Source organism: Lepidochelys olivacea (genome assembly GCF_965140295.1).
Source record: "Lepidochelys olivacea isolate rLepOli2 genome assembly, chromosome: 19".
NCBI lineage: Eukaryota > Metazoa > Chordata > Testudines > Cheloniidae > Lepidochelys > Lepidochelys olivacea.
In genome coordinates, this window is record NC_140429.1 from 14542829 (window position 1) to 14556591 (window position 13763).

The 13763-nt window shown below is 42.5% G+C and overlaps 1 protein-coding gene across 1 annotated transcript in view; it reads right to left on the reverse strand.

The window, feature by feature from the left end:
• MATN1 (matrilin 1) overlaps positions 1-12582 on the reverse strand; it is a gene marked incomplete at both ends in the record, with an annotated part of 37307 nt that extends 24725 nt beyond the window's left edge. The window contains 2 exons of the mRNA XM_084652255.1: positions 7274-7620; positions 12495-12582. Coding sequence (XP_084508381.1) covers positions 7274-7620; positions 12495-12582 — 435 coding nt within the window. The remainder of the gene's footprint in view (positions 1-7273; positions 7621-12494) is intronic.
• Positions 12583-13763: the final 1181 nt, after the last annotated feature.

Consider the following 13763-nt stretch of genomic DNA (forward strand, 5'->3'; position numbering starts at 1 on the left):
TTCAGGAAAGATGTGGACAAATTGGAGGAAATCCAGAAGAGAGCAAAAAATGATATAAGGTATAGAAAACATGACCTATGAGGGAAGATTGAAAATAAGGGGGGGGGGGTTGTTTAGTCTGGAGAAGAGCGAGGGTGGACATGATATGTCTTCAAGTACATAGAAGGTTGTTATAAAGAGGAAGGTGATAAATTGTCCTTGTTATCCACTGAGGACAGGACCAGAACTAATGTGCTTAAATTGCAGCAAGGGAGATGTAGGATAGAAATTAGGAAAAACTTCCTAACTGTCAGGGTGGTTAAGCACTGAAACAAATTACCCAGAGGGGTTGTGGAATCTTCATCATTAGAGGTTTTTAAGAACTGGTTAGACAGACACATGCCAGGGATGGTCTAGATCAGTGGTGGGCAACCTGCATCCCGCGGGCCACATGCGGCCCATCGGGGTAATCTGCTGGCGGGCCGCGAGACAGTTTGTTTACATTGACCGTCCACAGGCACGGCTGCCCGCAGCTCCCAGTGGCTGAGATTCTCAGTTAGCTCTGGAAACATGAGGAATGAAAATCCAGTCACTTTCCAAGGTCCCTAAATATGACTTTAGGTGCCTAATTTTAGGCAGCCTAGTTTGAACGAGTTGGCCTTACTTATTCTGTTTTTCAGCTCCCTTCATCTTTTAAATGAGGAAAATGGTCCATAATAATCACTGGGGTAACTCTGTGGAGGTTGGTGGAGTTGTGCTAGGGTTGACTTTGGTTGTGAGGCTGAATTTATAAATATTTGCAAAGGGCGCAGGGATCCCTAGATGGAAGGTGCCAGAGAAATACAAAGTCCAGATTAGATTTCAAAAGGATCTTCACAAATTAGATAATTGGTCTGAAATCCACAAGATGAAATTCAACCAAGACAAGTGCAAAGTACTTCACTTATTGGGTGACCCGTGGTTCTTGTGTTATGTGAAGGAGTAAATATTTCCTTATTCATTTTCTCCATGATATTCTTGGTAAGAACAGCCAGACTTAGGAAGGAAAAATCAAATGCAATTACAAAATGGGGAATGACTGGCGAGGTGGTAGCACCGCTGAAAAGGATCTGGGAGCGTTAGTGGAGCACAAATTCAATGTGAGTCAATGTGATGCAGTTGCAAAAAAGGCGAATGTCACTCTGGGGTGTATTAACAGGAATGTCATATGGAAGACACAGGAGTAATTGTTCCTCTCTTCTCAGCACTGGTGTGGCCTCAGCTGGAGTACTGTGTCTAATTCTGGGTGCCGTCCTTTAGTCAAGATGGTGATAAGTTGGAGAGAGTCCAGAAGAGAGCAACAAAAACCATCAATGTTTTAGACAACCTGACCTATGAGAAAAGATTTAAAAAACTGGACATGATTAGTCTTTAGAAATAAAACTGAGAAGGGACCTGATAAGTCTTCAAGTACGTTAAAGGCTGTTACAAGCAATTGAACTGTGAGCCACTGAAGGCAGGACAAGAAGTAATGGGCTTAATCTGCAGCCAGAGAGATTTAGGTTAGCTGTTAGGAAAAACTTTCTAACTAGAAGGGGAGTTAAGCTGTGGAATAGGCTACCAATTGTGGAATCCCCGTCACTGGAGGTTTTTAAGACCAGGTTGGACAAACACCTGTCGGGGCTGGCCTAGGTTTACTTGGTCCTGCCTCAGCGCAGGGTGCTGGACTTGATGACCTCCCAAGGTCCCTTCCAACCCAACATTTCTATGATTCTATGAAATCCCACTGTGTTCCTTTGTCATCCTATTCCTTGTGGCAGATTGCCAAGCTCCCTCTGTCACCCTCTAACTCAGAACCTGGCCTCAGAAAATAGCAGAGATTAAATTAATTCAGTAGCACTTGAAAACTGAAAGTGGGTTCAGCTTAGTCAGCGCCACTGAAATCTGTCTGTGGGAATAATTCCTTTTGGCTAGTACTGTCCTACATTGTCTGGAGAAAGACAGTACTGGGGAACAGATGGGTTGGAGTGACATTGCCTTGAATGGTTTACTTGCAGAGGACACACACACGTGAATTGCAGGGCAGCTGAGGTTTCTGCCCACCTGCAATGACGCAGCAGTAGCACAAATCTAAGTCCCGGTTTCTGTTTCAAAGACAAGACCTGCGGAAGAAAATATGAGTCACTGGCTCCTATATATCAGTCCACATTATGTGTGTGTGCGTGTGTACACGCTTATACGATACACACTCAGATCCTTCAACTGAACTTTGATTAGGGTTGGAAAAGCGACTGTAAAACAGGACCTTCTTGCATGTCATGGACCAAATTGATCCTGGCGTAGCACCTTTAACTTCAGCAGAGTGAAACCAGAGATGAATCTGCTCTCCATCCTGTCAGTCACAACTGCTGATCTCATTTGCAAAAGCAAGTGTTACTTCTGGTAGTCCATCAGGAGTTGATACAGCTCTGGGAAGCTCTGGGATCTGGGTTCTGTTCTACCTCACCCTGCACATTCGGTTCCAGCTGCAGCTTCCTGGTTATCAACAGAGATGTAAGAAGCAAGACAAGTCAAGCTGGATTGTTCAGTTCAGTGGGGTTTTGTAGAGCTTTTAGCGTTGAATCAGGGCACTTGTGATGTGGATTCACTGAGTGAGACTTGGTCCTCCATACAGCAGAGAAAGAAATGCTAATGTTTTGTGTGATGTTCTTTAGCTGTTGGTTTTTCTAAAGATATTTCCCAAACGTTTTTGTTCATTTCTTTTTCAATGAATAACCAAATCCAAAAACTGAAATTTTGTGTGGGAGCTTTGAAATCCAAATATTTGATTTTTCTTTTTCTCCCAGAAGACAAAAAAATATTTTAAAAATGTTTGGTTTACATTCTCTCTTTAAGATGACCAGACTGAAAACTTTCAACCAAATGAAAATTTATTATTTTGTAAAAAACACAAATTCATTTATTTTCCAAAAATGTAAAATTTTTCAGTTAAAATTTTGCTTACTCTTTTAGTGGGTACATTAAGGACTAAAGAGGCACATTTTAAAGAGGCACATTTTGACTAAAATGAAAATTTTCCATAAAAATGTTTCTTTGGACAGCAAAACCATTTCTCTTTTTAAAAACATATTTAGATAAAAATATTTGACCCCATTTTAGTCCTGCATCATCATTATTACAGAATGGCATCTCAGAAAAAAAGGGGGGAAATCATTTGTGATAGAGCCAATAAATAGATATCAGAGTAGCAGCCGTGTTAGTCTGTATCCGCAAAAAGAAAAGGAGGACTTGTAGCTCACGAAAGCTTACGCTCAAATACATTGTTAGTCTCTAAGGTGCCACAAGTCTGCCTTTTCTTTTTAACAAATAGGTAGTCGCTAACTTTTTTCCTTATCACAAAAATTGGACCAAATCCAGCCCTGGTATAAAGGGTCACAAAGCATCTCCCATTGAGTTACACCAGGAAGGAATCTAGTCCATTGTTTTCTGCTCTGCTTTGGGTTTTTGCAATGGCTCTTCCTAAGACTAGACAAAAATACTGTAGTATGTGATTGCTGGATTTTCATTTTTTTTTTTTTATTGTTACACTGTGAATTATCCATTGTAGACAGGCTTGCAGGAATGTGAGTATCTGCCTGGCATTCTCTTCCCAAAGGCCAGTATCAGACAATAGAGTGCACTGTTCTTTAGCACATAATAAAGTAAAATCATATTACACTGAGCAGAAAGTTACCTAAGATTTTGGAACATGCCCAGCCATCTCTCAGTGAAGTAACAACTGTGTTTGCTAGAGAGCTTGGGAGACCCAGCTGTAAGGAGGCCCTGTCTTTGTCACTATTTGATTGAGTTTTCAATCTAGTTTGCCACCTCCAAGCTGCGCTGGGCTACTAGCTAACTGACAGGAGGGCTTTTCTAGAAACATTAATATCCTTCCTTCATTGTCCCCTGGTCCCGCTGCTGCTTCTACTGTCTCTCCCTGGAAAGGTCTTGCTGGGGATCAAGTTTCTTATGCGAGCATGGAACTGCTCTTTAGGGGGTGAACTGGAGTCAGGTTCAAAGAGGAGGGAAAAAGTTTCCTGAAGCTATTCCCAGTTCCACAGGACCACTGCCAATGCATTCATGGTGTTTGGCTTCAGGGAATAAAGCTCTGGGGGAGGGGAGGAGAGTTCCCTAGCAGATTAAAGCAGGAATTTTGATGCCCTAGGATCTGCATTCAGAAGGAGCCTTCAAGTGTGGGATGAAGGAGCGGTGGTGCTGTAAGGAGCTGCTCTCTGCGATGCAGGAGTTTCTTTATAACCCCTGTTGGCCTGGAAGCTGGCAATGCTAGACATGTAGTGGCAAGTCAGACAATGTGTGTGCACAGCACTGCATTCAGTGATAAGGGCCCGCATGCCCCATCCGCAGGCATGGAGTGTGGATTGAGCATTTTACATGGATTTTCTTAGACAAAACAGGGCCATTTTCGATCACTGAAAATCAAATTTTACATTTTTAAACTGAAGAATTTTGGGGTTTCGATTGTTTGGATGAAAATGTGAAAAATGTTGGCCAATCGGGAAAAAAAAATCATTTTTGTCAAAAGTGTCCACAGGGATGAGGACTCGAGAAGTGACGGGCTTCTAAAAGCTCACAGGGTAGAAAATTCCGTACATGGAAGGAAAGCAGAGATGATGAGGTGGGAGATGAAAGCGATGGGTTTTGTGCATCTCCAGAATGCTGGTGGATCTGTGCCTTATTTCATTTTAATCTGGCCCTGGGGACAAGGAAGGAAGACTCTAAAATCTCCTCTTTTAACCCAGTGGTGAACAAACTCCAAAAGGCCTGAAGGACAGTTTGGATCTGAATGAGCCCAGGATGAGTTTGAAGCCATTTGGGACTTGGGCTGCAAATACCATTGGGTCAGCTAAGGTGCCACAAGTATTCCTTTTCTTTTCACCTAGATACCATGCTTCAGTGAGCGGAACGGTATAAACACAATATGTTAGATAGCTGTCCTGTTTCTAACAGGGATAAATACATCACCCCATGCTGCCTCTCTTGGGTAAATTTACCATTTCTGTTTCCATGAGTAACACCTGAAAGCAGTGAAAGACAAAATATACCTGTGGGACAGAATGAACAACTTTGAATCTCCAAAAAAAGATTAAAGTTGAGTCCATTCTTATTCTATTTGTACTAACTTGGCCAGAATCATAACCAGGATCATCCAAGAATCTCAAAGCACTTTACAAACATTAATTATTACTACTACTAATAATAGTAATAATAATACCAAGCTATTATGCACTGCCTTATATCCATTGGTGAGTTGAGTGTCATTACATTAGGCATGAAGCATCATTAAAATTAGGTTTCGCAACAGCCCTGTGTGGGAGAAAAGGTTATTACATTTTACACCATTTTACATCTGCCCACACTTCAACCCTAAGTGCCTTACCCAAAGTCACACACTCAGTCAATGGCAAAAGTGAAAACAGAAGCCAGGAATCCTGGCTTCCAGGTCCCTGCTCTCACTTCTACAGGAAGGATGTTTTTGTGATTATGGCACCGGGCTGAGCTTCAGAAGATATAGGTTCTCAGCCACAGATTTACTGTGTGACCTTGGGAAAGTTAGATTTTCAAAAGTGCTCAGTTTTGGCCCAAATGTGTTCCCACTAAGTCAGTAAGACTTAGACAAAAATACTGAGTGCTTTTGAAAATCCCGCCTTCAATATCTGAGCCTCAGTTTCCCCTCTGTGAACTTGGGGATAAAAGACTCACGTGAGGTAAATCCAATTGTATTTGTTAGGTGCGCTGATGCTAGAGTGACAGGGGGCATAGAAGTAGGTCCATGAAGAGATCTGATCCCCATCCATTGGCACCATTTTTCAGTAGTGTCTAGTTAATTTCTGGCTACCACAGCCTTTAAAATGCTAGTGTCGGGGTTTTTTTTGTTTTTTTTTCAGGTGTGGTCACATTTTTACCAGAGTGCATTTCTTGCATTTAGGCTTTGTTGGTTGTTGGCTTTTTTGGTTGGTTGTTTTTGCTGCCTTTGGCTTCTTTACCCTCTCTGTTTTGCACACAACTCCACATTACTGGCTTCCCCATTCCTCTGCTGGCAGCAGAGGGGAAAGGAAAGAAACTGACATTCCAGAAATTTTAGAGTTGGGGGAAAAAAGCCTTCTTCAAACAGCTGGTTTCCTGATTGGTTGGCACAGAAGCTCTGGTTGCCCATTTTAAGTCCTTGCTTATTTTTCTGCTCCTGTCTTGCTAGCAGAGAGCCTGGGGAGCCAGCTTTAGGCATGCAGGCCCAGGCTGCGTCATGACTAATGTTTAGTTAAAATGCAAGCTGTTAATGAAACAAGCTTTCTGCATGCACAGAAGGGAGAGTTTCCCCCCCGGCTGTCATTGAGCTGAGGCAGGTGTAGCCAATTTCAGAGATGACAAGTCAGGGGAAAGCAGATGCTGTTGTTGTTATATGGTAGAGCTTCAAAAAAGAACTAGGTAAGTTCATGGAGGCTAGGTCCATCAATGGCTATTAGCCAGGATGGGCAGGGATGGTGTCCCTAGCCTCTGGGCAACTGGGGATGGATGGATCACTTGATGATTCCCTGTTCTGTTCATTCCCTCTGGGGCATTGGCCACTGTCAGAAGACAGGATACTGGGCTAAAGGGACCTTTGGTCTGACCCAATGTGGCCATTCCTATGTTAAATACCAACCTAGACCATGATCTCGCTGCCCCACAGTCACTACGTGCATATAGAAAGAGGTGGTCTCGCCATCTCAATAGTCAAGACAGACAAGGAGTGGGCTGGAGGTATGGGGGAATTAAGGTTTCCAGGGCAACCTTAATTCTGACATTTTCTACCTTGTGAGTTCGAGGTGGGGGTTTGCAAAGGCACAAAGAAAAGTGAGGCACCAAGGCCCAGATCGTCAAAGTGAATTAGGCACCTAACTCCCATTGAAATAAATGGGAATTAGGCACCTGCATACCTTTGAGGATCCGAGGCGAAGATCCCGCTGACTTTCTATGAGAATTGAGTCCCCGATTGCTCTATCTGTCTTAGAAAAACAACCTCCTTGCCACTGCAAAATTAAAGGTCCTTTAGTGTATTTTCCTTGGATGGGATATTAGTAAAGATGGCCATTGCCACAGAGATACCAATCACTTTTTCCCCATCCCTAATATCTTGTGGGGGACTTTGGCCATTTTCTTCAATGTTTCCAGTCTCTGATTAGACAGAAGGAAGGGGAATGGGTGGGAGGGGTGATACCATCAGGGAGAGCAACACTGACTTCTCCCAATGCAGCAGCTCAGCAGATAATTCACTTACCTTATTAATCTCAGGAGACCTCACACGGGCCCCTTCTGAGTCGCTGAACGCCCTATTGATGGCAAACTGGATTGCCAAGCCCGTCATGGTGCCCGTGGAGAGAGGCTTGATCTTGCGGACTGCTTGCAGCAGGCTGGCTTTGGTCCAGTGGGTCTTGAGGGAGAACTCATTCTTGACTGTGCTGGCATAATTGATCACCCCCACCCGAGTGGCATTGGGGCCCACATCTAGGGACTCGATGACCTGGGACAAGAATACTTTGACCTGCTCAAATTCATGGGGGCGCACGCTTCGGGAGCTGTCTATGATGAACACCAGGTCAGAGGGTCTCGTCCTACACAGAGCACCTGCACGAGAAAAGTGGGAAGAGAAAGATGAAGAAATAAGGCTACAGAAAAACTAGTGAGGTTCAGGGATCAGAGCAGGATGCTGGGGACTCAAGACTTCCTGGTTCTTGTGGGGAGATAGGGTTCTACTGGGTTATGGCAGAGAACTGGGTGTCATTTGTAAAACCAATGGGAAGATGATAAATACTTACTTATCTCATAGGGGCAAAGTGGGAACTAATTAATCAAAGTTTATAAAGTTTATACTTTTTAGAAAAGTATTTGTATTGGTTAAAAACATAACATCGTGTACAAATATGTGTACTTATAATGCACAGAGGTGATGAGATAATATTTGGCATTTGTGGGGCTGGATTCACCACTCCAGGTTTATGCTGTTATGCTGATGAAACTCAGTGCAGTCACACTGGAGTAAAACAGCAGAGGGGCAAACCAACTGTCTGAAGCACCTTGATCAGATGCCCTTCAAACGCTTTGCAAAAATTAATACATAAATTCCCACAACAAGTCTGTGCAATAGGTATTGTTATTGCCACTTCACAGACAGATAAACAGAGGCACACCTAGCCATTAAATAACTACCTCAAAGCTCCAGGGGGTCAGTAGAGGTGGAAATAGAACCCAGGAGTCCTGACTCATATAACCCCCTGGTTTAACCCTTAAAGCAGTGGTTCTCAGCTAGGGGTACATGTATCCCTGGGGGTATACAGAGGTCTTCCAAGGGGTAGATCAACTCATCTAGAGATTTGCCTAGTTTTACAACAGGCTACAGAAAAAGCCCTATCAAAGTCAGTACAAACTAAAATTTCATACAGCCAATGATTTGGTTCTACTGCTCTATATACTGTATACTGAAATGTAAGTACAATGTTTATAGTCCAGTTGATTTATTTTGTAATTACATGGTAAAAATGAGAAAGTCAGCATTTTTTCAATAACAGTGTGCTGCGACACGTTTGTATGTTTATGTCTGATTGTGTAAGTAAGTAGTTTTTAGTCAGGTGTAACTTGGGGGTACGCAAGACAAATCAGACTCGTGAAAAGGGTACAGTAATCTGGAAAGGTTGAGAGCCGCTGCATTAAATCACAATGGAAAACTTGTCTTATGAAAGGAGACTCAAGGAGCTTGGCTTGTTTAGCCTAACTAAAAGAAGGCTGAGGGGAGATATGATTGCTCTCTATAAATATATCAGAGGGATAAATACCGGAGAGGGAGAGGAATTATTTAAGCTCAGTACCAATGTGGACACAAGAACAAATGGATATAAACTGGCCACCAGGAAGTTTAGACTTGAAATTAGACGAAGGTTTCTAACCATCAGAGGAGTGAAGTTTTGGAATAGCCTTCCAAGGGAAGCAGTGGGAGCAAAAGATCTATCTGGCTTTAAGATTAAACTCGATAAGTTTATGGAGGAGATGGTATGATGGGATAACATGATTTTGGTAATTAATTGATCTTTATATATTCATGGTAAATAGGCGCCCAATGGCCTGTAATGGGATGTTAGATGGGGTGGGATCTGAGTTACCCAGGAAGGAATTTTCTGTAGTATCTGGCTGGTGAATCTTGCCCATATGCTCTGGGTTTAGCTGATCGCCATATTTGGGGTCGGGAAGGAATTTTCCTCCAGGGCAGATTGGAAGAGGCCCTGGAGGTTTTTCGCCTTCCTCTGTAGCATGGGCCACGGGTCACTTGCTGGAGGATTTTCTGCTCCTTGAAGTCTTTAAACCATGATTTGAGGACTTCAACAGCTCAGACATAGGTGAGAGGTTTTTTGCAGGAGTGGGTAGATGAGATTCTGTGGTCTGCGTTGTGCAGGAGGTCAGACTAGATGATCATAATGGTCCCTTCTGACCTTAGTATCTATGAATTTATGAACTTTTCCTCTTGGCATCACATCACAAAGCACTGGTGATCATACTGTAAAGAATAAGGCTGCACTAGACAAGAGAATCAGTGTGAAAATGTAAAATAGATTGACCTAAGATGACATATTCCCCATGTAACTTCTATGTTCCCTTTGTAAGATCAATAATAAACATGATGGAGAAAACTATTGGTGGTCAAGATGCTCTGTCCTGCAGCTGGATGGAATTTCTCAAAATTGACCATTTTGATGACATTTTTCATCAAAATTTCAAACTGTGACCAAAAAAAAATAAATAAATAAAAAGGGTTGATATTTTTATGAACATTTTCCCAAATTGCCCCATTTAGCCTGCCTCTGTGAGGTTCTGTTCTCATATTCTCTGTTAATATTTCATTTTCACACAGGAGGAGGATACAGGTTCTGCGATACAGGGGAAAAGTTCTGTCAGACAAGCTTTTTGACCAGCAAAAATTAAGACATAGATATTGGAGTTGGTCATCAGTGTGAAATGTAACTGAGCTTTCACGCTATTAGACAGACGAAAACAAATATCCTGCTATACGTCCATGAGGAGAGATCATCAGGTGGGTTTCCTGAAAGACTCTAGTGCTGAATGTGTCACTGGCTTCAGAATAATGTATCTCTAAACAACGCAATGTGCAGGAGGGATGCAAGGAGGAATTAGTCAGTAGGACACACTGGTTTCCACTGAAAAGTAACCATTTACTGCCGGGGGGGTTGGTTTCACTTCACTGCCATATTTCATTGCAGGAAGTAGAAACGTCTGTTTATAATCAAGCTTACATAGTGCTTTAATTCTTAGACCAAAAAAGAACTTTATGAAGTATCATTATACCCATTTTATAGGTAGGGAAACTGAGGCCATGAGCTTTGCCCAAGGTCATGCAGTCTGTCCTTAGTGGATCAAGGAATGGACAATAAGTCTCCTGATTCCCACTCCAGTGCCCTAACCACCATTTGTTTGTTTTTTTAATTGTTAACTGCTGCTAAGAAAGAAGTGTTGTACCAAAGCATTGAAGTGTGGGATAAGGACTGACTGAGCCAATAAAATATTTTGGAATCAACTTTTTCACAAAGCGCTTTTGTATTTTTGTCCCAAATAACTTTTTTTTGTATCTCTTCTTATGAAATTAAAATGTATTTATGGGGAAATAAAAGGAGAGTATTGAAAAATCAAAAGCAAGTCTAGCTAATTGTGTCCAGCCCCAGAAGGCTCCCTAGTCTTAGGGCTTGTCAACACATGGAGCTATTCAGGAAGAGCTATTCCAAAACAATTAGTCTTGAATAACTCCACATATAGACACTTTCATTCTGGCATAAGTGCCTTTTTCCAAAATAGCTTAATTGATTTTGAAAGTGGATTAAATTAAACCAAAAACAACACTTTTATTTTGGAATAAGAATGGCCACATGTGGACTTATTCCAGAGTAGATACTCCACTTTAAATCCATTTCTACCTTATTCTGTAATAACTTTTATAATAGTCAAGCCCTTATGGCAATGAAACAGAGTTTGCGGAAGCACCATGGTGCTGGTTTAATTAGAAGAAACAGAAAACTGTTGGTAACGCAGAATTAAAACATATTTATATTGCAAGCAGCATTCAATCATACTAGAAATATAGTGGATTGGATGAATGATCCATCTGTCATTTCCTGACTCTGGTAATATCTAGTACTGGATGGTTCAGGTGTAGGGATACCATCTCTTCACAAAGCTGATCAGTTGGACAGTCTGCAAAGACATTTCCTTTCTCTGCGTGGCTACCTTATGCTCTGCAGCATGTAGTCACATTACCCTGATCATTTTGTGATCTGCACAGGTATAAATGTTTTTAAATGTCCTAAAATCACTCAACCCTTTTACAAATCCAGCCCCAATATTTGTCGTGGCCACCTCCTGCAGCCATGAGTTCCACAGGTTGGCTGAACATTAATTGTTGTCTGTAACTTCATCCAGTCCCTACTGGATCAGTTAATGGACTGATTTCTTTACCATTTGTACAAATCTTTTTCACTATTAGCTTTTCCTTTTGAATTCAACACCTGTTCATTTATTATATATTATTTGTAATACCACAGTGTCTAAGAGCCCCCAACATGACCAGAACCTCACTGTTCTAGGTGCTTTAAAAACACCGAAGACGCCGACAGCCCCTGCCCCAAAGGCCAGAGACAAAAGGTGTAGACAGACAGACTGGGAATACAAGGAAACAATGTGACAGTATTGTTCAGCATGATAGGCAGTGAACTCAGCACACTGGCTGCCTACCATTGTCAAGTATTTTGTAGCTGGGAAATGGGGATTTACAGACATTAAAATTAACCATCCTTCTTTAAGGATGCTCACAGGGTATCTCTTGAACCTCTAAGGCAAATCCTGTCATCCCAATTCAGGCAAAATCTACCATTGACTTCAACAAACTGAAGGAATTCACTGGAAGTTTGCTTGAAAAAGGACTACATTAAAACCTTAATAAGGACCAACCTCAAAACCAATCCATTCCACTTTACTCGGAAAGGTGAACCAGACCTAGGAATGTCTGATCAATCCAGGCCAATTTGCTCCTTGAATTTCCCAAACAAAACCAGCTCTTTGAGGAACGCTTTGAGAGAAGAAGCGAGTTCTATTCAGGAGATAAAAAGGGCACAAGACATCTCCTTTAATAGCAGTGCCTCCTCCAGCTAAAAGGAACTGGACCTCATACTATGCTGAAGACACACTGAAGCAACTTTCTGTTAACTGTGTCTGTGCCATGCATGCGGCTATTATTGCAAAGTAACGAAGCAAGCAGGAGAATGCAGCACAGACATCAGGATTTTGCTGCCTTGGTCAACTATTTGCAAAAGATTCTTTGCACAGTCCTGCAATCTGTTTGGTGTTGTTTTTCTCCCTTTAACCCCCCTGTGTTCACATCCGCCCGAGTGGAATGGCTTCAGGTGGTGAGAAGGTACCACAAACAAACTGACCTCTTCACTTACCTCTGGGCTGAGGGGGAGCCCCGTAAATGCCGTGATCCTGGAAGAGAAGAAACGCAGAGAGCAAGAAGCCAGAGAAAATCCTGTCCATGATTGCTCAGAAGCTGGAGGCAGAGTGGCAGGCAAGAGTCTTGGGCAGAGGTATTAACATGCCACTCCTCAGAGGGGCAGCAGGCCAGCCTCTGACACTTGTGAAATACCTGGGGGGAGGGCAAGGTTGGAGGTGGGGAGGGAGGAAAAGAAGAAGAAAACTTTGAATGACACGAAGGGTCTCCTGGCTTTGCCCAGCCCCTGGGGCTTTCCACAAGGGGTTCATTGCTCGGCTAGGGATGGGAAGTAATAAAGGGGACCCGCAACTGCCCGGAATGTGGAGAATCTGAGACCTTGACAGTGGGGCCAGTGAAAGCAGGTTGGGGAAAGGGGTTAACCCGTCATTCGCGGGCTTTAATCTGCCTAGCCTGGTGTTTGCTGCACTAAGCCAATGGTCTGCGGTGTATGGGGCTAGCACCCTTCCTAAGACTGGAGGGGGTGGGAGAGCGGGGCAAGAACCAGGTCACACAAACCCTTAGATATCCAGCTCGGCACATGAAATGCAGACCTCAGGGTTTAGGAAACATCTGCCTTGTGGTGGGCCCCTCCCCCCCACTTCTTTTTACTAATCTGCAGGCAAAAATATCAATCTGCTAAAGTAGGAGTGAGGGAGCAGAGGGGAATGAAAGGACTGGAATCATAGCTCAGTGAGACACAGTCAAAGTAATGTGAAACAGAATGAGTTAACTTCAGGGGTAAATTGTTACATCCATTATAAAAATTGTACTCTTTAGGATACTGAAAATAGAGAGCAAACCAGAGATATTAACAGCAAAGGATAGATAGATAGATAGATAGATAGATAGATTAGATTAGTAAAACTAAATAAATCGATAGATTAGAATACTGTATGATTTATTGTTTTTAGCAGGTTCTGCCCAAACCTAGAAGAAGATGCAGTGACTGCCACAAGCAGCTGACAATCTAAACAGATAAATAAAACCCATGATGCGCTGAGTGAATAGGAATCAGATGTCTTCAGTATCCATAAAGCACTATGCAGATTTAGCGGGCTATGTTAATACATTAATAGTAAGTAGATGCATTCATCACAAAGTAACATAACAATGCTTCCATGTTAGTTGATAAATGCCTTTAGGCTGCAAGTGATCTGCCAATCTCATCTATCCAGCCATCCATTCACCACCTTAAGCATTCATTCATTTCACTGACACTGTATGA